At 41.1% G+C, this 26,921-nt stretch overlaps 1 protein-coding gene across 1 annotated transcript; it reads right to left on the bottom strand.

The window, feature by feature from the left end:
- Positions 1 to 806: 806 nt before the first annotated feature.
- Positions 807 to 26,921, bottom strand: GPNMB (glycoprotein nmb). Its single transcript, XM_061413706.1, has 11 exons — positions 26,685 to 26,921; positions 21,223 to 21,375; positions 19,220 to 19,363; positions 17,163 to 17,327; positions 14,424 to 14,582; positions 13,785 to 14,096; positions 9,542 to 9,640; positions 8,651 to 8,753; positions 6,090 to 6,304; positions 2,303 to 2,396; positions 807 to 1,862 (listed from the first exon to the last, which is right to left on the bottom strand). Exons 1-11 carry the CDS (start codon positions 26,752 to 26,754, stop codon positions 1,709 to 1,711), a joined length of 1,668 nt encoding a protein of 555 aa, XP_061269690.1. The 5' UTR covers positions 26,755 to 26,921; the 3' UTR covers positions 807 to 1,708.

Here is a 26,921-nt window from a genome sequence, read left to right as displayed (position 1 = left end):
TATTCTTGCCTGGAGAATTCCTATGGACAGAGGAGCCTGGCGGGCTACAGTCCATGAGGTCACAGAGTCCAAAATGACTGAGCAACTAAGCATAGGAAGCACAGCACACCAAGTCCTTAAGAAAATCTTCACCCATTCTTAAGAAAATTAACAATTCTCTAGTATCATTTGGCATCCAGAGTGTACTCAAATTTCCCTCAGTTGCCCCAAAGAATGTCTTTCATGGCTGTTTTTTTTTTTTTTTTTAATATTAGGATGTAATCTAGGTTACTAAACTGCTTTTGGTTATTGTGTCTCTATATTCTTTTAGCCTAGAATATAGGTCCACAAATTACAGCCCATAGGCCAAATCTGGCCCGCCACCTGCTTTTGTCAATATGCTCAGGCTGGAACAAAGCCATGCCCTTTTCATTTATGTATATGATGGCATTTCTGCTACAGCACTGGAGTTGAGTAGTTGCAACAGACACCATATGGCCCATGAAGCCTAAAACAGTTACTACTTGGCCCTTTACAGAAAATGATTGCTGACCTAGAACTATCCTCTCACATTTATTTTTATTACAATACTGACTATTCAAACAAAGACTCAGAACAACTGCTTGTAGAAAATCTTCTTTTAGATTGGTGTAATTATATATATATAAAATTCATCAAAATTTCATATATTGTATTCATACACTTAAAAACATAAAATATTCGGAAATTATCAGCATTCCCTGGGACAAAGTTAAACAACTTTTTATGTGTTAAAAGTATACAGGAAAATTGAAAGGCAAACAAAAATTAGAAAAATAATCCCAAGGTCTGGTCTCTTCTCATACTTTATTTTTCAGGAAGGAAAAAGGAATGTCATGACTGACACAGGGTAGTTTCAGTTACAAATTAAAGTAAAATCCTTACTTATCAAGTTTCTCATTTGAATAGGGAAATGGGTAGGGAAACCAGAAAGACTTCCTTCTTTGGGAAATCATAACACATCATCTCAACTATGAGTGCCAGAGTCTACAGAAATTCAGGTATGTCCACAAGATTGTCAACAGGAGTACAGAGCCATGTGCCTGTGCCACATAAATGTCCATGGGAAAAATGAATGAACGAGTACTGACCCTTTACACATTTGGACTGGGCAGGTGGTCATGATAATATTCACACATTTATTAGCCTAGTCTTTTTTTTTTTCGGTATAGCAAGCATGCACAGCTTACTAAAAGCTGACCTGTTCTGTTGGGAGCTCATGCATGTTCATTGACACAGGATTCAGGGAGCTTGGATCATGACCTTCAGAATAGGAATTCACTGGTTTTATGTATACGGTTATATGGAAAGCTAGAACATGTCCAGCCTCTCTTTCCAGTTAACTTAGGTCAGACTCTAATGAATAGTACCTTCTCCTGCTACTCTGAATACAGCATATCTATCCTACTGCTTACCTAAGACATTGTAAGTGAAACATAAATCATCATGAAAGGAAGCTCTATTAATTGGCTTTATCAGTTATATAACATGGAAAAGAATTAAACTACATGCAACCTCAGCCATGTCCCTAAAATGTCATTTAACCTATAAAAATTAAAAAAAAATTGGACCTCCCTCACACAATCTATATTTTACATTAATCTTTTTAGAAAGTTATCATCATCCACTCTAGCAAGCTGACATAAATGGTGCCGAGGATGAGCTGTTGGTCAGAAGTAAGGCTGAAGATTCAAAGAATTCCTGGTTGGTTCTTGAGCAGTGGATCTTTTTCCTGGTTTCCGGGGAAGAACAGGGTCTTTGCATGATTGAGGAAAACATTCAGGCCTTTGCCTCTGATCACGATCCCAGGGCTGTTTTCTATTGGTTTGTATTCCTTGTGTTTTCTGAAAGCAATGTGTTGGACAGATTAAAAAAAGATCTCCAGCTGGAAAAGGTTGCTTTCTACAAATCTTTCACAAGTCAAGTGCAGAATCGTTCATTCCATTTAACTTATGGCTTTTAAGACAGTGTTGTCTTATGAGAATACATTTTCTCTTCTTTATGCAAGAAATGTGCCTGCTTACTATAACTTGAGATTATATGTTAAGCATTAAACTGACGATCTGGTAAAGTTATTGACATTTGGTAGCATTTTTAGGGATTAAAAAAAACCACAGCAAAATTAATAGGCTAGTTTGCTATTCATCATTCAGTAGAAGATTTTCTTCCCACACACAAAATGTTTCAAAGCAGAAAAGGGAAAACAGCCCACTTGTGCAGAAATATGCCATTTATTTTTGACAATATACTCTAGTGATTTAAAGTGTTAGAACCAGCAACTTACTTGTACATCAAAAAGGCGATCACAGTGACGAGTATGGCCAAGCAGCCAAGGGAGACCAGGATACCATTTGCCGTTCTTAAAAGGGAAGCTGGGTCTTAAAACAGAAGCGAGGTCATATTAGTGACAGCTTCCACCTAGAGGACATGCTGCTTATAATGTAATTAAATCAATGAGGAAGGGAGCAAACAGAAGATATATGGCTCCTCTGAGCTTTCAGTAATCTTTCCCTTTACATAATACATAGTCTTCAGGGAAGCTTATCTTCCATTTAGAGAATGAGTTAGCACGTCTGGAACACTGTGTTAAGGGCTTAGAAGATGTCATGTCCTGAAGACACCTGCTCTGGTCTGAGTTAACCCAGCCACGCCCATGCAGCAAAGGGCTTCATGAACTTTCTGCCCACTTCTCTGGCCTCATCTTCCACTGCCTCCCTTCCAGCTGGGACAAAGATCCATCCTCCCCATGCTCTTTCAGATTTCCATGCCCTCTGCTGGGAATGCTCATCACCAGCATCTAACCCTTTGCAACGCCTTCCAGACACGCATGAGGGCACTGGGTCATGCCTTCCTTTGTCGTCTCTCCTAGTCACCCTTCCTTTGCCTCCACCACACTGTATTCACAATTATTTCTTTGGATTATGTCTTCTTTGTTCTCCCAGAACCCAGCAAATCAACTAGTCTTGTCTCTGCCATCAAAGTATAAGCAAAGTTGGTCTCTTTTCCCTCTGTCTTCTCCGCCACCATCATAGTTCCAGCCACCAGCCCTCTCTCTTGTGAGGACATCTTCATCATCTGCTCACTTGCACTGTTACCTTCCAATAATCCTGGCTTCACTCAGCAGTCTGAATGATCATCTAAAAGTGCTAATCAGATCATACTTCAACCCTGCCAGCAGTTCCCCTTACACACAGAATAAACCCAAACTCTGTCAGTGGCACATAAAGATCTAGATGAGCTGTTCATTCTTGAAATGCAGGTCTCAGTTCAAAGGAGGCCCTTTGCCAAGTGGGTGCCACCAAGTTGGCAGCACTTTCCTGACCTCCCAATCTAGAGAGTCCACCTCTGTCTCCTCTCTTCCATGCTTGTCACTCTCCATGCCTTGTTTCATTGTCTTCACAATATCATTTTATTTGTTTATTCCCTGTTTCTGCTCACTAAAGCGGGGATCTTCCTTACCTTGTTCCCACTCTATCTAGAACTGTCTGTGTGGTGCCTGGAGCTGTGCTGGGCATGGAGTAGATACCCGATGAATATTTGTTGAAAATATCCCAGGTGATTCATGAACATTCAGTGAATCAATGATTAAAAGTCATTTCAGCTAAAAGTCTATGGGCTTGGCTTCAAACAATGATCAACTTTTGAAATTCTGACTCTGAAACCCAAGTCATCAGTTTACAATTTCCATTGAATTAAAAGCTCTCTTTCCTTTCTTTTTTGGATTTTAAAAATGGCTCAGGGAGGGACTTTCTTGGTGGTCCAGTGGTTAAGAATCCACCTGCCAATGCAGGGGACACGGGTTTGATCTTTGGTCCAGGAAGATCCCACATGCCACAGAACAACCAAGTCCATGCCCCACAACTACTGAACCCACACTCTAGAGCCTGTGCTCTGAGAAGCCACTGCAGTGAGAAGCCTGAGTACCACAGCAGACTATCCACCACTTGCCTCAACTAGAGAAAGCTCATGCACGCGGTAACTAAGACTCAGCGCAACCATAAATAAATAAATAGAACGGCTCAGGGACTTCCCTGCTGGTACAGTGGCTAAGGCTTCATGCTCCCAATGCAGGGGACCCCAATTTGATCCCTGGTCAGGGAACTAGATCCCATTTGCCACAATTAAAGATCCTGCATGCCACAACTAAGACCCGGTGCAGCCAAATAAATAAATTAAAAAAACAAAAAACAAAAAAAAAACAGTTCAGGTCACACTTAAAGTTATCGCTAACTACAATAAGTATTAAAGGAAAGCAAATATCCAAGCATCTAATCCAGGTAAGAGAATGGTGATTTGCCAGAACTGAGGAAGCTTCATGGACTAGGTTAAGACTCTAAAAGGCAGTTTTAAAAGCAGCTGCGGCAGCACAAGAAGAATGACCCCAGCAGCTCCCAAAAGTGACGGCATAGGAGATCCACATTCAGGAGGATACAGAGGCCCTGGCTACCTCTTTTTGACCTGCTCCCCAGTCTTGCACCCCAAGCCCCATGTATCCTGCTTTCAAGGAAGCAGGATACGTTTGCATCCCTTTTTTTTTTTTAATGTACACCTTGGCTCTTACCAACAACAAACGCTCAAGCAAATAATTATATGCATTATTACATATGCTTTTCTTGCAATGAGGTTAAAGCTGCCTTTTATACCGTTAATGAGTAAATATATATTTAAGTATATTTCACTTTATAAGATAGACTCCAAGACCAAAAGAATTATTTGTGAGTTAGTCATTAGATTATACCCAACAATACTCAAATTAGGGAGCGAAGTGGGAACTCCTCTGGTGGTCCAGTAGCTAAGACTCCATGCTCCCAGTGCAAGGGGCCTGGGTTCCATCCCTGGTCAGGGAACTAGACCCCACATGCCACAGGTGAAGAACCACATGCCGCAGCTAAAAATCCCACATACCGCCACAAAGATGAAAGCTCCTGTGTGCCACAACTAAGACTCGGCAGAGCCAAATAAACGAATAAATAATTAAAGAGCAAAATACACGCTCTAATGTGCACACAGTTTTACCTGTCCCTTCTGTTCCACCATGAAGCACTTCTTTTAAGAAGTAAAGGAATATTTTACAACATAGCCAGTTACATGTGAAATTCAGTTAGGGTCACCAGGTAGAGACCCTAGGGGTTAGGGAAAATAAACAGCCACCAGTGAGCGGGAATTTCTCAGTGAAATTCCTTCATCCACTTTGTCATCATTTTATCCCTCTGAGGTTAAGGGGACAAGGAGTAGTCTGTCTGCTGAACATTTAAGGACTGGGTAATCGGGTTTGTTTCCGTCTCAGTGTAATGCTTGGTAGACTTTGGGAAAGAAAAGAAGGGTCCATGGTAACTTAGAAGGGAGCCAAGAGTCCACCTGGTTTCTCATTTCTCTTCTTGGCTTCATGTCTCCCCTTTGTTATAGTTTAATTGGAGAACATTGTTATTTTTTGATGCTCGGCTTTACACTTTCCCTTTGAAATACAAACCTATCCAAGCATTCAGTGACCACATCCCATTATTACTTGTCCACGATCATAGCTGATTTTTTTCATCAAAGGCTTTTCTTGGACTTCCCTTGTGGTCCTGGTGGTTAAGAATCCTCCTGCCAATTTAGGGGACACAGGTTTGATCCCTGGCCTGGGAAGATTCCACATGACACAGAGCAACTAAGCCCATGCACCACAGCTACTGAAGCCCGAGTGCCTAGAGCCTGCACTCCACAAGAAATGAAGTCACTGCAATGAGTAGCCTTCACACTGAAACTAGAGAGTAGCCCCCACTCACCACAACTAGAGAAAAGCCCGTACAGCAACAAAGACCCAGCACAGCCATAAATAAATAAATAAATAAATTTAAAGGTTTTCCTTTGGCCATTATTTCATACGTTCTCTCTCTCTCATCCCTTCCCTAAGTAGATTTGCTATTGTATTGTAATATCATTTTTCAAATCCACATTAATGACAGTTCAATGAATTTTACACTGAAATAAAGCTAAACATTAAGAGTAAAGTGTTGAATAGCTTTAGTATCAGACACACGCTTTATCTGCAACATGAAATGTTCGTACAACCATAAAACAAAACTTACCTCTGCTGTTGATAGAGACGAGGGTGCTCGTGAGGGCCAGACTTGCATCATTCCCCAGAGTGAGGTTCATACAGTATGTCCCAGACCCACTGAAGGCTCTCCTCACCGTCAGCAAGCACGTGTCACCCAGCTCCATGGCCACGGGGTCGCAGACTGGGTTCTGGGTGATCTGGCAGCTGGGGTCAGAGATGATGGTGCAGACCTCTGTGGGGATGCTGGGGGGTATGAACGACATCCAGAGGGAGAGAGAGGGGAGTGTGATCTCAGTTTAATAGGAAAACATAATTACACTTCTGTGAAACTGAATCCCACCTTAGTCTTACTCAAACTGTATGATGTGAAGCTGTCATATACAATTTACTCTTAAACAAACCTGGGTGTGTGTGAGCCACTGTTTCCTCTATATGCTCAGGAAGGTGAGGCCCTAGGACAGGAGGAGGAGGAAATTATTTCCCCCAAGGCAAGGGGCTGCTGGGAACTTGCCTCTCCTCTTTGGCTCCCTAGAGACTCAAAGATGCAGGTGGCTTAGGTGTTAGGCTAAGGTAGTACTAAATGCCAGTCGGCCCTGTGTGGGCCTGTGCAGATATCTGACTACAGTAGCAGCAGCAACCAGAGCTGTTCACGCAGCACCTGCTGTGTGCAAGGCTCTGAGTTTCAGAGAAGTGACACGGCCTTGTCTATTCCTCTCAACAACCTGACGAGGCAAGTAATAGTAGCCTAATGCAGCAGGTGACAAACCAGTTCTGGGAGGAGAGCTCACTGGCCTCCGGTCACAAAAGCAGATAGAGGTGGAGCTGGGATTTGCATAAAAGATATTTGACAGCTGTCCCTGTAACCATTCGGCTCCCACGCATTACTGTCTTAGCCTCTGTTTCACGTCTGAGTAGACTTCCTGAACGGAGAGACCAGGCTCTGAAGCTAGGCTGATAAAGGCTCAGGGAGTTAGATGAGTTCATGCTCTCTTCACCCTTGGCCTCTGGCAGCACCTTTGCCTCTCCAGTCAGGATGTTCTCTCTTTCTGTCCTCCCATTCTCTCCCCCAACTCAGAGAGCTTTGGAGCTATTCCTTTCTTATTTTGCACTACACCACTCAGCTTGCCAGATCTTAGTTCACTGACCAGGGATGATGAGCCCATGCCTCCTGCAGTGGAAGCGGGGTCTTAACTACTAGACCACCAGAGAATTCCCTGGAGCTCTCCCTTTGGATCAAGTATGGCCTCATTTTTATACCAACTCATTCTCTAATCTATATATCACACACATACAGTCGCTAAGTCATGTCCGACTCTTGCGACCTGCCAGGCTCCTCTGTCCATGGGATTCTCCAGACAAGAATACTGGAGTGGGTTGCCATTTCCTTCTCCAGGGGATCTTCCTGACCCAGGGATTGAACCCAGGTCTCCTGCATTGCAGGCAGATTCTTTACCTCTTTACCGACTGAGTTATGAGGGAAACCCATATATATCATATACACATACATTTTAATTCCTTGATTCATTTATTATATTTAAATTATTTAACTATTTAGTGGGTTAATTGATAGAGTATTTATATATTAATTACTTTCTATTTAGTCTATTATCTATATATGCGCATGCTCAGTCGCAACTGACTCTTTGTGAGCCCAGGCTTCTCTGTCCAAGGGATTTCCCAGGCAAGAATACTGGAGTGGGTTGCCATTTCCTCCTCCAGGGGAATCTTCCTAATCCAGGGATGAAATCCACATGTCCTGCACTGAAGGCAGATTCTTTACCATGGAGCCACCAGGGAAGCCCCAATTGTTTATAGTTGTAACCAAACCACAGGAAGTCAAATTATGTAATACATTAGAAAGTTTTATAAGTTTTAAAGATGGACAGGGTCATCAGGCGTTGCTATTCATCAGCACAAGGACACAGCCCTTCCACACTGGCTCCCCAGACTCCAGAGGAGCCTCAGGGAACTTCAGAGATTCTGAGCCTGCAAACCTAGCTCTGCCGGGTACCCACCACCTGGAGAGGTACTATAATCATCGTGTATCTGGTGACCCAATCTGTAAAATGAGAAGACTTGTATGTGTGTGTGAGGATTTGACATGAAAACAGAAGTAAAATGTTAAGGACACAGTAAGTGTCCAATCAGTAATTATTCAACAGTTAAAGGTGATGAGCATCGCTCAACTCTATCAAAGCAAGTGCATACTTGACAGCACTTGGGGGGGCCCTTCCTCATTCTGGCTTAGTGAGGAACTAGAATCCAAATTTGGGGCTTCCCAGATGGCACTAGTGGTAAAGAGTCCGTCTGCCAATGCGGGGGATCTAAGAGACTTGGGTTTGATCCCTGGGTTGGCAAGATCTCCTGGAGGAGGAAATGGCAACCCACTCCAGTATTCTTGCCTGGAGAATCCCACGGACAGAGAAGCCTGACAAGTTATAGTTCATGGGGCCGCAAAGAGTCAGAACGGAGTGAGCAACTGGGCACACAGAATCCAAATTAACCTAACAGGTGGGAGGTGTGTGAAGGCCATTGTTCAGCCTGGGGTTCTCACTTGGCCCCTTTCTTCCTCGGAGACTGTGTACTCACCTCCCTTGGCAGGTCACGACGAAATCCACCAGGGAGTTGTCAGGCTGTGGCCTAGGCATCGGGACATCTGTCACTTGGATGATGTTAACCTCTAGAATGCCCTCTAAAAGGAACAATGCCCCATAGAAAAACATCAAAATACATTGCAAACCAAACCACTTCTTAACAAATCAGAAGGCCAAACAAAATGAACACAGCCTTTCGCCATGCTAGACTTGGGAAGCAATCTCAGAGTTCAGATACACGTCCAGGCAGCATTTTCAAAGTCAAACTGAACTGTTCTTCAGTACAAGCTTGACCTTTATTTCTGGAGCCTGTGTGCGTGTCAGGAGGCAGATGACCCTGGAGGAAGGGAGGCCTCATCCACTGTGTCTCCTGCCGAGGGGCTCAGCCCTAGGGCATACAGCTTGAGTTGTAGCCCCACCCAACTCCTCTGCTGGGCACCTGTGAGCAGTGCCCCTCGCGCACAACCCTGTGTGGCTGTTCTGTTCAGCCCCTTTCTTACACACAGGAGGTATGACTTTGTGAAATCACCCAGAAGAGGAAAGCAGGAGCTGTGGGAACTTGCAGCTGGCCTTCCTTCAGGCCACATTCATTCAGATTTCTGAGCTGCACAGGGTGAGGAGGTCCAGGCCCCCCCGTAGGCTCCTCGCTAAGCGGGCCTCACTGAGGGCTTGTTTCCACCGAGGATCTCGTTTCATCCCTTAGAGGGACGTCTAAGGAAGGCTGGAAAGGCAAGTGGAAATCTAGAAGCTAGTGGAGTCTTTTTTGTGCACGTGTGGTAGCAACTTGAGTGGGTGCCCTCGCTTCCCTACCCCACCCCTCCCCAGAGTCAGGGAAGGGAGTGGGTAGCCCAAGGTGGATTCTAACATCTTTCCCTCATGGTCTTACCTACAATTGTGATGGTAGCTTTAAAGTAGCCATATCTGGTAATATGGCAGCTTTCATCAGGAATCTCCCTCAGCTCCAGGGTACTGGCACCAGCAGTTACTAGAGGATTTAAACAGAAAGATTTTTAGATTAGTTGCTGAGAATGCAAAAGATGTCCATGATATAACTAAAGATCTAAATGTCTGTTTACTTGCTGTTTAGAAAAACATCAAGAATTCTATACTGTTAAATTGCTTCAGAAATTTGAACTAAATGCATAACAATTCATGAGATGTGACAGCTATGTTATAAAATTGTTAAATTATGTAAGCAAGCACAGTTCCATGTCTTATTCAAATATAAATAGTAAATGAAAGGTGGAAGCCATTTTAAAATGTGTAACATAATAATCATGAAATAAAGCAGGCCACAATAGATAAAATTATATTGTAATTTTGGAAGAAGGTATTCTGGGCTCAAATTCTAGGCCCCTTGCTTTCAGCTCTTTGAGACCATGGGCATATCATTTAACTTCTTGCCTCAATTTGCCCATCTGTAAAATAAGAACAATATTTACTGACCTACCAGGGTTGAACTATTAAACTTAAATAGATAAGACATATAAAACATGCTTTTCATGTCTACCACATAGGAAGTAGTTAATAAATATTCATTTCCTTGTCTCAATATGCTCTTATATATATACTTATTTAGATACAGATGTGTTATAACATATATGACATGTAATTTTAAATGTCAAGAAGCAAACAACATGGAAAAGGGCAATTCTTTCCCCATTTGGATGTCTCATGGATTCTAGGTTTATATTCTTGAAGTCTTACAGTCACTGTGATGAGCAGAGGTGTGAGGAAGGAAAGAAGGGAGTACAAGATACTTTTGAAAAATAGCCCTTTGAATGTGATTAGAGCAAAGAATTTAATGCTCTATTGGTTACAATTTAAAAGGCTCTAAATAAGGTGGTGGTATTCCATTAGCAAGATAAAAAGACTGGAAAGAAAATATAATATTGAAAATACAACATTATTGTCTCTTAGGTTTCCAAAGACATGAAAATGGACCCAGTTTGGGGGCAATGAAAGCTTCATAAGAGCTGCAGCTCTAACACAGGAGTATGTAAGGATGGAGCCAACTGGGAGATTTCTCCAGGGCCTCAGAACCTCTAGCGGGGAACGAGTGTGCCTGTGACACTCCTATGCTCAGAGGGAACTTCGCAGCGCAGCTCTCAGAGCAAGTCTGGAAATGAGTGCTCTCTGGCAGACACTTTGGGAAACGCTGTTTGGGTAAAACTCAGAAAGGTTCTGACACCATGTCAGATTCAGATGTAGGTGTGGTTTATCAGCAGGGCAGGCTGTGGCAGAGTTGGCTATATTCCCTGAGTCTCAAGGTGGTTGTTTGGAAGTTGCAGGGTAATCATTCATTGTATTCTGAGATTTAACGGATGAGCTCCAAAGGAAAAGATATGTTTGTGAAGGGTATTAGGGATGGCTGCCTCTTCCCTAGAAAACTCCTTTATAGTTTGGACCATAAGAAGGCTGAGTGCTGAAGAATGGATGCTTTTGAATTATGGTGCTGGGGAAGACTCTTGAGAGTCCCCTGGACTGCAAGGAGATTTTATATATATATATACACACACACGTACATACACACATACATATATGACATATATATATATGATATATATATATAAAACATGATCTATATATACAACATGACATATATATATATATACACACACACACACACACACACATATACGTTATACACACACACACATACATACTAAGTCACTTCAGTTGTGATGGACTCTTTGTGACCCCATGGACTATAGCCCACCAGGCTCCTCTGTCCATGGATTCTCCAGGCAAGAATACTGGAGTGGGTTGCCATGACCGAATCTTCCTGGCCCAGGGATCGAACGCACATTTCTTAAGTCTCCTTCATTGGCAGGCAGCTTTTTTATCACTGAGCCATCAGGGAAGCCATGCATAAATACATATATCATATACATATTATAACACTGATTAGCATCAGTCTTGGAAAGGTTTTTCTTTTTAGATTTGTGCACAAAAGTCTGAAAAATGACCAGTGGCACTGTTAGCTAAGGGAAGAGAATTCTGTGGTTTAAAGCTAGTACATACCTGTCTATCCTATAATGTAATTATCCCCCTGAGTCACCACTTCAACTTTGCTTGTGTCTCACTCCTGTGGTTGCATTTGGTTTCTATGTAATAGCTGTACTTATTTGGAAGCCCCTTACCAAAGCAGAGACAACATAATTTTTGGTCAAATAGTAATCCAGTGCTCAACAACCCCAGCCTGTTAATATGGTCTGTGTAGCTAAAAATGCTCTCTCCCCCAGAGGACAAGCACTCTAACCACTTTCTCAAGTCATGGGCTGACTCTTATCATCACCTTGGCTCCCATTACATATTTCTGTGCCTCCAAGTCTCACAGTTGTTTTACGGCATTTGGGGATTGATTATGGTTGATCTAACACCTTTAGATGAAGTCAAGCAGCTTCCTTTCACTATAGAATGTAATGAATTCATAAGGTTGCTACCTTCTATCTTATGGTTTAACCTATAGAAAATAATAACACACTTAAGATATTCTTTCTTTGACTTAAAATATCTTTTGCATATGTTATGATATAAATATGTTCTAAGAAAAATAATCTTGCTTTATAAAAATGCAATTCAAAATAGACTAACATTAAATGACCTAACATTAAGACCTTTACCACTCAGGAATTTCTAGACAGACAAAGCAAGCATCTGTAATTTATTTTGAATTTTACACTTGGTGTCCTTATTTGTAAGGAAGACCATCAAGTCTTGTAGATAAATAAACTGACTCTTCTCCAGAAATGCCAAAACAAAGCTGTATGTTTAGAGTTGTTCAAGGCAGTTACATTTATAATACGAATTAGAATGAACTGAAGTGTCCATCAGTAAGAGAATGGTTAAATAAGTCGTTGAATAACATGAATTACACTTACATGTACTGATAATGGAAAGATGTCTGTGATGTTTGTTAAATGAAAAGAGGCAAATTGCAAAGCAATATATATTGTGTGAACCCATCTACCTAAAAATTAAGACCACAAATCCTATTTGTATTTATGGAATATGTTTGTAATGGCACAGAAAAGATCTGGAAAGAAACACTACCAACTCTTAACAGGGTTTAACTCGGGAGAAGAGAATAAGGAGGAACTCTCACTTTTATTTGAAATTTCTGAATTTTAATTTTTTCTAAGGAATATGCATTCATTTTATAATTAAAAGTATTTCCCCCCAAAAAGCAAAATCATAACAACTTACAGTGTCTGGCATTAGTTATGCTTGACTTAATAAGTTTTTTTTAACAACACACTTATTTATTAATAACAGTTTATTATTTATATCTAATAGGTTTGGGTTAAAAAAAAGCCAACTGCAACAAGTCTGGACATCTCCAGGGAGTGTTCTGTGTGTACTTGGCGATGGCACCCTCTTGTGTCCAGTGAGAGGATGTCAGTCTACTGCCATCCCTGGGGATGCCTGGATGGAAGATGTATTCACGGCTGAGTGGGGAAGGATGGTGATGGCATGGGGTAGGGTGCGGAATCATGAAAGCTAATGCTTCTCAAAGTAAATGCTCAAGAACTTCTTGAATGTCCCCATATATTATTATGAGAAGTTGGGATTTAATTAACTATGCCTTATATCTAGAATAATTTTAGTGTCTGGAATCTTTCCAGTCGGCCAGCCAAGAAATATTCTCAAGGTTTATTCTTTTTTGAGCCCTTTGTAAACTACTTTTAAACATGGATGAGTTTTCATAGGACATGGAGTGGATGTGGGCAGGGTGGGGAGGAGAATGGAAGTGGGGGAGGGAGTGTGGAAAGGGAGAAAGGACAATGGAATGGCCTGAATGTTTATGAGGGGATAATGTGTCTCCTCTTAACTAGAAAAACTGGGAGGCAAACAGAAATGTGAAGGACTGGAAGGGGGAAGGCACCTGTACACATAACAAGGAACTGTATATGAGCCACCAAGTGACTTTAAACATATTCTCCTTTCTTCCATATTCTAACAACACCGTGATAAGTAACTAAAGGAAATCAACAGGCAGAAAAGGGAATCACTGCAGAGTCTTTACATAATCTCTTTAACTAAGGATCTAATTATACAAACCACATGAATTTTTTTCTAGCTGTTAAGGAGCCCTGCCAACAAAAATTAACCTGGAAAACACTTACCCAAAGGAGGGGTGGTTTTTGGAGGTCTGGGTGAAGGCAAAGGACAAGGTCCAGGCACTTCAGCTTGCACAGTGAGGTTGAGGCTAAAGGTTCCATTGAGCACATAGGTGTGATTCAAAGTGTGATTGTTGGAAACAAAGAGACCAGTATTATCCCCGAAGTTCCACTTGTAGTAAATGGCAGACTCATTGAGGAAGTGGCTGGGATCGTGAATCAGGACACTGAACGTAATGGGGAGATCCCTGAGGAAGGTTTCATCAGATGAATTTCGATTGTTCTTCTGGGACATAGTTACAAATACAGGAATCTGATCTAAAATGTACATCCAAAAAAAAAGAAAGAAAGAGGGTATGATTGCTTGATTTTAAGTGGGTGACTTCAACAGTGCCTTTAGTTTAGATATTAAAACGAGGGGATAATTCAGCATCGTTTCCCCTTTTCTAATGCAAGTTTTCTAGAGTTTTCTCGGTTTACTTTAGAAAACACAGATGGAATATGTTATTAAATATATGAGGTTGAGAAGGAGTCCAGATGAAGTGTAACCTAACCCAGAATATTTGGTTCTACTTTTTCAAACCCGCTAACATCACCAGAACTCAGCGCCTCGTCCTCTGTTAATTCAGAGCTCATATCACTCACCTGTTACTACATACACATCTTTCACTTTTGCGATGGGAACATATGCCCGTCGGTGTCTTCTATAGACAGTTACTTCCATGATTTGAGGGCCAAGACTCACATTGGCTGTGTTGATGGAAATTGTCACTGAACACTGTCCCAACTTCTGGAAATACTGACCTTTGAGAAGATAGAAATGTTTAGTTATTGGCTACATCATATCATTATAGAAAGTTGATGTTCCTTAAAGACTAACAACTACCATTTACAGATTGTTTTGAGAAAGGAAAAGCAGGGTGGGGATGCGGTCTTGGTTCCTTCAGAAAGGAAGACAGTGCTTATTTTTATATAAAACCTTATAAAATCCACAAATAAATAAATGTAGTTGTATATGTTGACTAAAATGAAAAGAGCTGTTTAAGTGGGATAATGCTGTTAGTCCTTAGTTGACAAATACTATAAGTAAGTGACCTGGCACTTGAAATACATGTGTTTCCCACAGAAAATACATTTAATGTAACAGTGAAGTATCCAAGGGAGTTAAAAAATATATCTAAAAATCTACCTTATTTTTGTAATAATATTACTGCTACTGCTGCTGCTAAGTCGCTTCAGTCGTGTCCGACTCTGTGCAACCCCATAGACGGCAGCCCACCAGGCTCCCCAGGCACTGGGATTCTCCAGGCAAGAACACTTGAGTGGGTTGCCATTTCCTTCTCCAATAATATTACTAGTTCAGCTATATTGCTGAGCAACTTTTTTTCTTTTAGGGAACTAGATTCCTCCACCTTCTAATAATAATATTTGTATATGAAAATGCAGTGATGAAAAAGAAACAGGTATGGTGGGTATGAAAAGGAATGAAGTAGTTTCGTTGACATTTCTAGGACCCTTGAGTCCTTTTTCTTTCTCCAACTGTAACCTAAATCTAATCACCACTGACTAGCTAGTGACAGTAATTCTCTCTCTTTTAGGGCTCAAAGATTTTTCTAATCTTTTTGAGGCACCTGTCATAGATGTGTCATTGGAACAAAAGGTATTAGAAGATGGATACTTGTAAGATGGGGATGTTTAAAGACCACATTCATCACATGATCAAAGGTGTCAGGAAAGAGGGTGCTTCCCCAGGCAGTCCAAGGGTTAAGACTCTGTGCTTCTGCTGTAGGGGGCATGGGTTTGATCCCTGGTCAGAGAACTAAGATCCCACACGCCATGAGGTATGGCAAAAAAAAAAAAAAGTGTCAATAAAGGTTCAGGATCCCCCTTTACCTTGAAATGCAGAGGCAGTTCTGTTAGAGATTATAGGGGGAAGACATGTCTCTTGGAATTAGTGATGCGTGAGGAAATGCTAGTTCTGGCACCCAGAGGTAAGACCACAGTGGCAGCACTTAGCTGAGAGAAAATATCCATTAACTCTGAGACTTTAGCAGAAAAAGGAAATTCAAAACAATCTTGTTATGAAAACAGCAATTTCTGGACTAAAAGCTGATGTTAAATAAAGACATCTTAACTAGCTAAGTTAATGGATGTTAACTAGGCTAAACAGAATCTGAAGTGTTAGTGAGCTTATGTGACTCCATGCACATGACAAATGTCATTTCAGGTCCAAGAAATGACATTTGGAGAGTTAACTGACAGGGCCACAAAGCCCTGAAAAAAATTTGCTTTAAATCAACGAGCATAGTATTTGTTATATATTTTGTACTTTGTTCAACTGGAGTGTATTATTAATATGTTGCTTTGATTTGTAAATAATTAAAGAAAGAAAAGCTCTCTGAAATTCATTAAGACTGACAAAACATTCTGAAATTTGGAGTTTGTGTGATGGCTAGCAAATTGGAACCACTCAGAACCAGATGGAACCTAAGATTTTAAACTAAGAATTTAGCAGCTTTGTTACTAATAACCTAAATTTAGTCCTCCTAAAAAAATAATCACTAATAATAAAGCAAAACGGATTCCACTTGTGGTTAAAAAAAAAGAAGAAGATAGGTTATGTCAAAGAAGAAGAGTATTTAGATTATTTTACTTTTATATGATAGAATATTATATAGTCATTAAAATAATGTATATAAAGAATTTTAGAGAATTCCCTGGTGGTCTCTTGAGTGATTAGGACTCAGTGCTTTTACTGTCAGGACCTGGGTTTGATCCCTTGTTGGGGAACTAAGATCCTGCAAGTTGCATAAGAATTTTAGTCAATGCTCATAATTTTGACCAAAATGTGTATATGTTATGATCTTAATCAAGAAATACCAGAAAAAAGAAAGAAATACTAGTAGAGAAAGCATCATCATGTTAACAATGATAATCTCTGGTATGAATTATGATGACTGATTTTTCATTTGCGCTTTTCTGCATTTTCCAAATTTTCTACTAAGAGTACAAGTCTAATTCTTTAAAATTCTTTTTAAAACATAAGAAATCAAAGAATAAATCAACAAATGACCATCCATATGCCATTCAAATATCATTTTTCATATTACTGTTTTAGACAGAAACAAATTGAGTAGTTTTTTTTTTTTTTTTTAAAGAAAGCCAAACCTGTCTTTTTCTCCTTTTAACTATTTTATGTCCTAGAAAAACGGCAAGGCTAACCAAGATTTTATTTTTATCCCTCACTGAAGGAAAGTTAAAAGAGTAATTGTTAAATGCCAGGTGTTGTAATTCTCAATAATAGAATGAGAAAAGAAAAAAAAATTAAAAATTTTAAGGAAAGGTAAAGAAGAAACTGGGCGGGGGGGATTGTAATAGCCCAACCAAGTGTGTGGAACACGTAGACAAAATTCTTTTTCCAGGGGCGAGGGAAAGGCTTCCCATCAGGGAACACGTTGTGATGGCCTTCACTCGTGTCGTTTCCCCAGTCGCTGTCCTCTGTCCATGCTGTCCAGTTGTAAACATACAGGTCAGGAGATGCACCAGTATCTAAACAGAGAAAGAGGCACACCATGATTGTCGTCTGGACTCAGAATGCTCAAGGTTCATCATTGAATTAAATAACTGTTCATATTTTTTCATAACTAGCTGAGATACAGTTGGACAATTAACACCCTAATATTCAGAATTCATCTAATGGTACCTTTATGATTTGGGTCTTTTTCTACCTACATGTTGTATTTCAATGAGTTATATTAAGCATATAAAGCAATATATGTATGTTGTATATGTGTATATATATATATATATATATATACATAATATATATGTATATGTATATAAAGCAATTTTTCAGAAAAGTTCAGAGATATCATTTAATATGTTTATCTTCATATTGGGGCTCCAAATAACAAGCATATTCAAACCAAACTGAGGGATGCTGTATCTTTTTATTTTGATTCATTCTATCTGTAGCTTTTTCCCCCTAACTCATTTGACATCATGACTTTCTTCTCCTAAAGACTTCAGCACACTTCTAAGAATAAAGACATTCTCCTTCATAAGCATACCATTACCATCCCTGCTGCTGCTGCTAAGTGGCTTCAGTCATGTCCGACTCTGTGTGACCCCATAGACGGCAGCCCACCAGGCTCCCCTGTCCCTGGGATTCTCCAGGCAAGAACACTGGAGTGGGTTGCCATTTCCTTCTCCAATGCAGGAAAGTGAAAAGTGAAAGTGAAGTCGCTCAGTCGTGTCCAACCCCCAGAGACCCCATGGACCGCAGCCTACCAGGCTCCTCCATCCATAGGATTTTCCAGGTGAGAGTACTGGAGTGGGGTGCCATTGCCTTCTCCAATTACCATCCCTACCAGAGTCCAATCAAGGGTTACATCCTACACATGGCTATTTCACATCTTCAAATGATTTGGAAAAAAGATGTATAAATAGAAATACAGATAGATGGAAGCAAACAGAAAAAAAACATTAAACTTGCTGAATTACTATCTACTTGCTCACTACTTTTCTGTATGTATGACATTTTCCACTTTAAACAAGTCATGATCAATATATTTTCATCTGGAACAATCTTCTCATCCTCTTTTTTTTATGTTCATTGACATTTATGGAGAGCCTTTTATTTATCTGTCTATTACAGCCACTATTTATTTTTTATTCTTAAATTGTCCCACACATGGCCAGTAGGGGCCCCTCAAGCTGCCTCTGTGTCCCTGTGACATATCCCCATTACTTCCTTGTTTACTGGCACAAGATGTCCCTGGATCACTTGCTAGTGTCCTGTCCTACACCTGGAATCAGTCATTTCTTTCAAGAGCTCTCATTTCTTCTAACAGTGAGAGATACTTTATAAAACTTCCCATGTAAAAGTTTTTTTACATGGACTCTTTCATGTAAAAGAGAACTGCATTGTCATTTGAAACATTAGTAAGAATCAACTTGTTTAGGGGGAAAAAAGCATAAAAAAAAAAAAAAGCTACAGGCTACTAAATACAATACTTTTAAATTATCAAACTCTTTCTATACAGAATTTATTGCTTTCCTCATTGGAAGATGAATCAATAAGAAATAAACCACTGGCAGTTTAATAGAAGTTCTAAGTAATAAAATCAGATCATCACTGCCCTTACTAGTCTTGTTTCTGATTGAAGAATTTTAGTACTTACTTGAGTTTTTAAGGCTGTTGAGTTCTAAAACAAGATAATTCCCCTTGATGTGTCTATAATCATTTGTGCTCTTTAACTTGGACAAAGAGCTTCTCTGCTTTAACTAAGAGCAAAGCAAAACCAAAATATATGCATTTTATCATTTGTGCTAGCCATGTTCTTTCTGTGAGCAGAAACTGATTTGATCAACGAAGAGCTATCAGACTATTCTTTGAGAAGCCAGAATTCCATTCCTGTGATGTGAATAACATTCCTTACCATTTCTGCAGTTCTTCTCATAAACTATGTTGCCACTGGCATCTTCCTTTTGGCATCTGGGGAATACCAGGTTCACTGCGAATGTTATGGTTGAGCCCACCAGTGCGGGGGAATCACTGGTCAGAACCGCCTGCACACGGCCTCCTAGGACATAGAAACAAGGAGCTCAGTGATGAAACATCTCTTGTCCTTTTCACTTATAAATAAAAAAAAGGAAGCTAAATCTACAAATAAGGGCCAGAGGATCCTTCTGCCTCTTTACAATAAATTATTTGCAGGATTCCCAGCTTTTGCTGTCAGAGTACAACACTCCAGAAGATGAACTTGGAAAGTCAGACCAACTGAAGAACTCTCTGACCACAGAGAGAACAATTACTTAAATAATTAAAAATCTGTTTGATTGAGGAAACAAGTATTAAAGGTTTGTAATTTTTAATTTCAAAGTGAATGACTGAAGGAGTCATTCATTTTTGATGTGAATGGAAAGATAATAACTTTCTGACAAATCACGCTTTTGAGCTGGTCAAAGTGCTCTGGAATCTCAGAACTTTTGAAGATGACCATTCCCCCATTAAACCTGCTTGCTTTTCAAAATCTTCCAAGAGGTACCAAATGTACATTTCTAAGGAGATTAAACTCTGTGTGGAGGAGAGTGAGGAGTTTAGAAAGTGATACTGTGACAATAAAGGGAAGACGGCCAATCCGGGCGCCTCCCACTTGCTAACTAGTGCACTGTCACTCATGGTCGCTTCCGTGGATAGAGTTCACCACCTACAGCACGAACTGAAATAACAAAGTACAGCTGTTTGGCAAATGGGACCTAATCAAACTCACAAGCTTTTACACAGCAAAGGAAACCATAAATAAAATGAAAAACAGTCAACAGAATGGAAGAAAATATTTGCAAATGATTTGACCAACAGAGGATTAATTTCCAAAATATATAAACAGTTCATATAACTCAACAACAAAAAACAAACAATCCAACTGGAAAATGGGCTGAAAACCTAAGTAGACATTTCTTCAAAGAAGACAAACAGATGGCCAACAGGCACATGAAAAGATGTTTAGAGAAATGCAAATCAAAACTACAATGAGGTACCACATTACACCAGTCAGAATGGCCATCTTCAAAAAGCCTACAAATAATCAATGTTTGAGAGGGTATGGAGAAAAACCCTCTTGCACAGTTAGTAGGAATATAAATTGGTGCAGTCACTGTGGAAAACAATATGGAAGTTCATGAAAAAACTAAAAATAGAATTATCACATGACCCAGTAATCCCACTCCTGGGCAAATGGCAAGAAAAAAACTACAATTGAAAAAGATACGTGTATCTCTATGTTCATAGCAGCACTATTCACAATAGCCAAAACATGGAGACAACCTAAATGCCCATCAAGAGAGGAATGGATAAAGAAGATGTGGTACATATACACAATGGAATACTACTCAGTCATAAAAAAGAACGGAATAATGCCGTTTGCAACAATACGGATGGAACTAGAGATTATCATACTAAGTGAAGTAAGTCAGACAGAGAAATACAAATATCACATGATATCACTTATTTGTGGAATGTAAAACATGGCACAAATGAACCTATCTGTGAAATGGAAACAGACTCACAGACAGAGAACTGACTGTGGTTGCCAAGGATGGGGAGAGGTGGGGGAGTTTGAGGTCAGCAGAAGCAAACTGGTACACATAGAATGGATACACACCGAGGTCCCACTGTGTAGCACAGGGAACTATATTCAATATTTTGAGATTAACCATAATGGAAAAGAATATTTTAAAAAAAGAATGTGTATAAATATGTACATACATATATATCTGAATCACTGCTATACAGCAAAAATTAACACATTGCAAACCAAATACTTTGATTTAAAAAACTGAATCACTATTATACATTTGAAACTAAAAAAAAGAAAAGAAGAAGAAATTACAGTTGTTTGAGTCTTTTTTTTTTTTTTTTTTTTTGAGTCTTTTGATTTACCTTTCCAAGAGCTTTTCCACCTCGAGTCTCCCCTCTTCCACACTGGATAGAGTTTTTCATTCCAGTCATTTTCATCTGATGACCATCCACTTAATTGGTTGTGCTCCCGCATATAACCAGAAGGTCTTTCGTTACTCAGCACATCATGAAAACCTATAACAATATTTGAAAAAAAATCATTTTGTCTGCTTATCTCTCATTTAGCAGGTATTCAGAGAAGCCATACTGGAAGGATACCACCAGCCTCTCTTCCTCCTTGCTGGTAGGAGGAGGGAGCAGCATGTGATTCTCTTCTTCATGGAGGCAGATGAACATTGAAAGAACATTGATCTGGGAGCCACAGAACCTGCTACAATGAAACAGGCTGTGGGATTTCAGGCCACATTTCTTCTCTCGGCCTTCAAATCAGACAAAAAACCAAATGTCCTGTGATACTGTGAGACAGTATCTGTTTCTAAAAAGGAACAAAGTGAGAAACAAAGGAAATCTGTGTTTATTAATATATGTTCATAACTGGAAATTCAGTTGAATGTTTGACAATGAAAAAGCTAAGATTAGTTAGTTCAAATCCCTTCATTTATGTGACATGATTCATTCAGAGACATCTTTAATCAAGTGGAAATGAAGATTTGCAACTTTTGATTCCCAGGATCAGTTTTTTCCCACGCTTCCAAGGCCTTCCTGTTTCTCAGATTCTGAGTGAGAAGCATAATCCAAACACTGATTTCTTCTGATTTTAAATGTCAAAAGGAGAGATTCACACTTAAAAGGAGAGTGACAAGGAATGAACATATAGGTCCACAGAACAGACTGCAGAACTCAAAGATAGATTCACATAGATATGCCCTGTTGACTTTTGCAAAAATAATCCAATGGAGGAAAGATAGCATTTCAACACACAGTGCTGTAAAAAAGCAAAAAGCCTAGGAGGAATCTTCAGGCTCTAAGTAAGAACGAATTTTTAGACTTAGTACCAAAATCTTAATCTATAATAGAGAAATTGATAAACCAGACCTCATTAAAATTAAAAAATTCTGCTCTGCAACATCATGTGAAGAGGATAATAAGGCAAATTACAGACAGGGAGAAAATACTTGCAAGCCACATTTCCAACAAAGTAATACTATCTGGAACATATAAAGGATTTTCACAATTCACAGTGTTTAAAAAAGGCAAATAATTGGACTTCTTTGATGGTCAAGTGGTTAAGACTCCATGCTTCTACTGCAGGGGGTGTGGGTTCGATCCCTGGTTGGGAGGAACCAAGAGCCTACATGCCACATAACTTGGCAAAAAAAAAAAAAAAATATATATATATATATATATATATTAAAACCCCCAAATAATAGGGTAAAAGATCTAAACATACATTTCACAGATGAGAGTGCACAGATGGCAAGTAAACACATGAAAAGATGTTCAATATCATTTACCCTGAGTAAATGCACATTAAAACCACAATGAGATGTCACTGTATACCTATCAGAAAGACTAAAATTAAAAATGACATCAGATGCAGAGAAACTGAATCACTCATACACTGCTGGTAGAAATGGTGTAGCCATTCTGGAAAACAGCTTGGCAGTTTCCTTGTAAAACTAAACATGCAATTACTATGCAACCAAGCCGTTGTACTCTTGGGCATTTGTCCCAGAAAAAATGGAAACTTATGTTCACATAAAAACCTGTACATTAATGTTCATAGCAGCTTTATTCACAATAGCCCAAGTTGGAACAACCAAAAAAATCTTTCAGTGGGGTGAACGGATAAACTGTGGTACATGACATAGTATGGTATACTGCTCAGTGATAAAGAAATAATATTGATATATGCAACAACTTCAGTAAATTATGCTGAGTAAAAAGAACCAATTCTCCCACATTACATACTATAAGTTTCCATTTCTCTAACATTCTTGAAATGACCAAATTATAAAATTGGAGAGTGGATTAGTGGTTGCCAGGGGCTGGCAGGTGGGGTTGAGTGAGAAAGGGAAGTGGGTTTGTATTTGTGGTGATGGGACTGTTTGGTGTTTGGACTATGTCTATGTCAGTATCCTGGTTTCGACCTTGTACTATGGCTGTGCAAGATGTTACCCTTGGGAGAAACCAGGTAAAGGGTACATACATGGGAATTTCTTTGTATTATTCTTAAAAGTGCATGTGAATCCACAACAGCCTCAAAATTTAAAAACTGAATGAAAAAATAGAACAAAAGCAACAACAAAAGCCCAAGGGTAAGATTTTAAAAGATAGTGGGGTAGGGAAAGATGTGGGATACACACCCAGCACCATGCGGCCGTTCCCTCTCCCCTTTGTAGGCCCTGCTCTGTCACATGGCAGCTGCGCTGCTTGTGAGCTATTAATACTTTGTCAGTACCTTCTCCTTCCTCCTTCTACCACGGCTATGATTGGAAAATGGAAAGGAATACCTTGGTGTCTGATATTCCACGAAATTCTACCCATCCTTACTTTTTGTGGCCAGGATACATCGTCTTAAGGCGAGGTGAAACGGAGCGCAGCAAGTTTCGTTGCAATGCTAGTAGGCTGGGCCTCCTGTCAAACTGCCACCCAACCTCAGGCTAATCTGCCTGCTGAGCTGAGCAAGGGGTGCTGACCTCTCACCTCTCTGTCCCTCCATTCCCCAACTGCGGGCTCTGGGGGAGTCTGTCCTGAGTGGACATTGAGGTAAGACAATTCCTCCTCCAAGCACATTAGCCTTCTTCTCTGGGAACTGATCGATTATTAAATGCTTGTTGATGACTACCATGTCCCAAGGCAACAGAGAAGCCAAGAGATAAATAAGGACAACAGGTCCATGCACAAGGAATTACAGTAAGGGAGAAAAAGATACAAGTCTTCACACACATAAATAAAAAAGGATAATTTCAAGTAGCTGATCTCACAAGAATACCCGATACTCAGTTTCGCAAACAAAGAAAGCAAAGGTCAGAGGAGCTAAGTCACTTTTCCTGGTCCAGATCCAGGGCTGGCAGGAAGGACTGTGGTCCGGTCTGCACGAAAGCCTTCTTCCTCTTGCCCGCTGTGCATCCTTACTGTTTCTGGCCCGCCCCTTCCTCTGGGACAGGGGACTGCACAGGCTCTTGGGATGTTGCGAGGCCTCACGCGGCTCAGCGGCCGGACAAGTGCCAAACCCCGGCCTGCGCCGGCACATCAGTTGCCTCTGGGCTCCCTGATTGAAGTCGCAGGCCCTTTCCCGGGCCCCTCACTACAGACCTTTGGCTTGGTGGTTAGGGGGCGGGAGGGGGAGTGGGGGTTGGGAGGTCGGCCAGCTTCCGGCCTCAGTGCTGGCGGCAGAACCCTGGCCCCCTGATGCTCTCCCTCTCTCTCGCTCCATTCGCTATCCAAGACCTCACCACTACTACGGGCTCCTGGAGCCGGCCCTCCGCCCCCAGCTCCCCCATCAGTCCCACCGCCTCCTGGGGAACCGGCCGGCCTGCTCGTGAGCCAGCAGTGGCCCCCTCTCTTCCATCACCCAGCACCCGCCGGGATTGCACTTCATTGCAGGGCTTTTCTCTCTCGCAGGGAGAAGTGAGAGGAATGTGTGTATCTGTATCCAGAACCCTCCCATGTTAGATCTGGGCCCAGCAGGTGAAAAGCCAGACCTGGGCTCCTGTTTCCTCACCCGTTGAATAGTGGCAGGACCATCTGGACTATGTAGCACACATTTATGGCAGAAAGTGAAGAACTAAAGAGCCTCTTGATGAAAGTGAAAGAGAAGTGTGAAAAAGTTGGCTTAAAACTCAGCATTCAGAAAACTAAGATCATGGCATCCGGTCCCATCATTTCATGGCAAATAGATGGGGAAACAATGGAAACAGTGGCAGACTTTATTTTGGGGGCTTCAAAATCACTGCAGATGGTGAATGCAGCCATGAAATTAAAAGACGCTTACTCCTTGGAAGAAAAGTTATAACCAACCTAGACAGCATATTCAAAAGCAGAGACATTACTTTGCCAACAAAAGTCCATCTAGTCAAAGTTACGGTTTTTCCAGTAGTCATGTATGGATATGAGAGTTGGACTATAAAGAAAGCTGAGCACTGAAGAATTAATGCTTTTATACTGTGGTGTTGGAGAAGACTCTTGAGAGTCCCTTGGACTGCAAGGAGATCTAACCAGTCCATCCTAAAGAAAATCAGTCCTGAATATTCATGGGAAGGACTGATGCTAAAGCTGAAACTCCAATACTTTGGCCACCTAATGCAAAGAACTGACTCATTGGAAAAGACCCTGATGCTGGGAAAGATTGAAGGTGGGAGGAGAAGGGGATGACAGAGGATAAGATGGTTGGATGGCATCACCAACTCAATAGACAGGAGTTTAAGCAGGCTCTGGTACTTGGTGATGGACAGGGAAGCCTGGCGTGCTGCAGTTCATGGGGTCGCAAAGAGTTGGACACGACTGAGCAACTAAACCGAACTGAACTGAACACATGCTGGACCCCTTCTCAGCACCTACCTCCCTCTGCCCCTCCCCCGGCTATTGCCCCCTCGTGGAGTTATCTGGCAAAATCAGGACTTTCACCCTGCAAAGGTCATTACTCTACTAAAGTGAAGCAGAGTGGACCTTCTGGGTGATATCTAACTCACTCCCTTCTCCCACTCCACACTACCTCTGCCTGGAGGACGGGGGCTGCTGGGGCCACACATCCCCTGGACTGGACAAGTGGGCCGCCTGTGAGCTTGGTGGTTCACAACTCTGGCTTCCATTCCAGTCACAAACTCCTCTTTTTAAACCAGCTCCTCATTGGTCTGGGCATCACCTTTGTCAAGAAGTCCCCAGCCTCTAACTAGAAAAGAGACCCAGGGCTTCAGCTCTTTTCTCAGTAACCTCACTACAATGGCAGCAAACTCTGCAGGTCTGAAAAATCAGCAGGATTTTCTTTCTTTTTTTTTTTTTGGCTGAGCAGCTTGTGGGATCTTAGTTGCCTGACCAGGGACTGAACCCAGGCCCTTGGCAGTGAAAGCACAGAGTCCTAACCACTGGCCTGCCAGGGAATTCCCTCAGCAGAACTGGGAACAGCTTCTGGATTGGAATTATTAGAAAGCTTGTTTCCAGACTTGGGCTTCAGTTCCTCTGTGGCCCTATCCCGGTGGATGAAAACCAGACAAACTTTAGTGGGTAGTGTTTCTGTGATCTCAAGCCAGAGACTGTGCCCTTCGTGCCCCCACCCTCCCAATGTCTTTAAGAGAGCAGGTAGCAATTTTGAAAGAAGAAACCTCCACAACAGAGGGGCCCTGCGTCTTTAGCTTCCTAAGACCCTGGAGCAAAGAATGGAACTGAATGCATTTTGCCGTGCTCTCAACATCCGCAACCATTTCCAGAGAAAACAAGTGAGCACGAATGCTTCCTGAAGGCCAGCTGCAGACTCAGACAAACCCATCACTTCAGCCAATAGCCAGAGAATGGGTTAAAGACAGAAACTGAGAGTTACTCACGTTTGGCAGCATCCAGTGGCAATCCTGCAGCCAGAAGCAGAAATCCCAGGAAACAGTAGAGACATTCCATGCTGAATTCTCACAGACCTAAGCAATCAAGGTTTAACTTGTAACTCCTCTGGCTTCACCCACTAAGAACAACAGTGTTCTTCTGGTTTTTGCTGTGCTCCACTCTTCATTTTAATTAAATACCGAGCCTCGGGGTGGATCATGTGATGGTATTAAGCAGCATTGCTT

The sequence above is a fragment of the Bos javanicus genome, chromosome 4 (genome assembly GCF_032452875.1).
Source record: "Bos javanicus breed banteng chromosome 4, ARS-OSU_banteng_1.0, whole genome shotgun sequence".
Lineage (NCBI taxonomy): Eukaryota > Metazoa > Chordata > Mammalia > Artiodactyla > Bovidae > Bos > Bos javanicus.
Note: the sequence above shows the minus strand (reverse complement) of the source record. Positions and strands in the feature narration are given on the sequence as shown.

Coding starts and splice junctions, on each gene's coding strand:
- GPNMB (XM_061413706.1), bottom strand. CDS start 26,754: ATGGAATGTCTCTACTGTTTCCTGGGATTTCTGCTTCTGGCTGCAGGA. Junction 19,364..21,222: donor GTGGAAAAGCTCTTGGAAAG/GTAAATCAAAAG, acceptor TCTATGTCCTAG/GAGGCCGTGTGCAGGCGGTT. Junction 8,754..9,541: donor AGCTACCATCACAATTGTAG/GTAAGACCATGA, acceptor TGTTCCTTTTAG/AGGGCATTCTAGAGGTTAAC.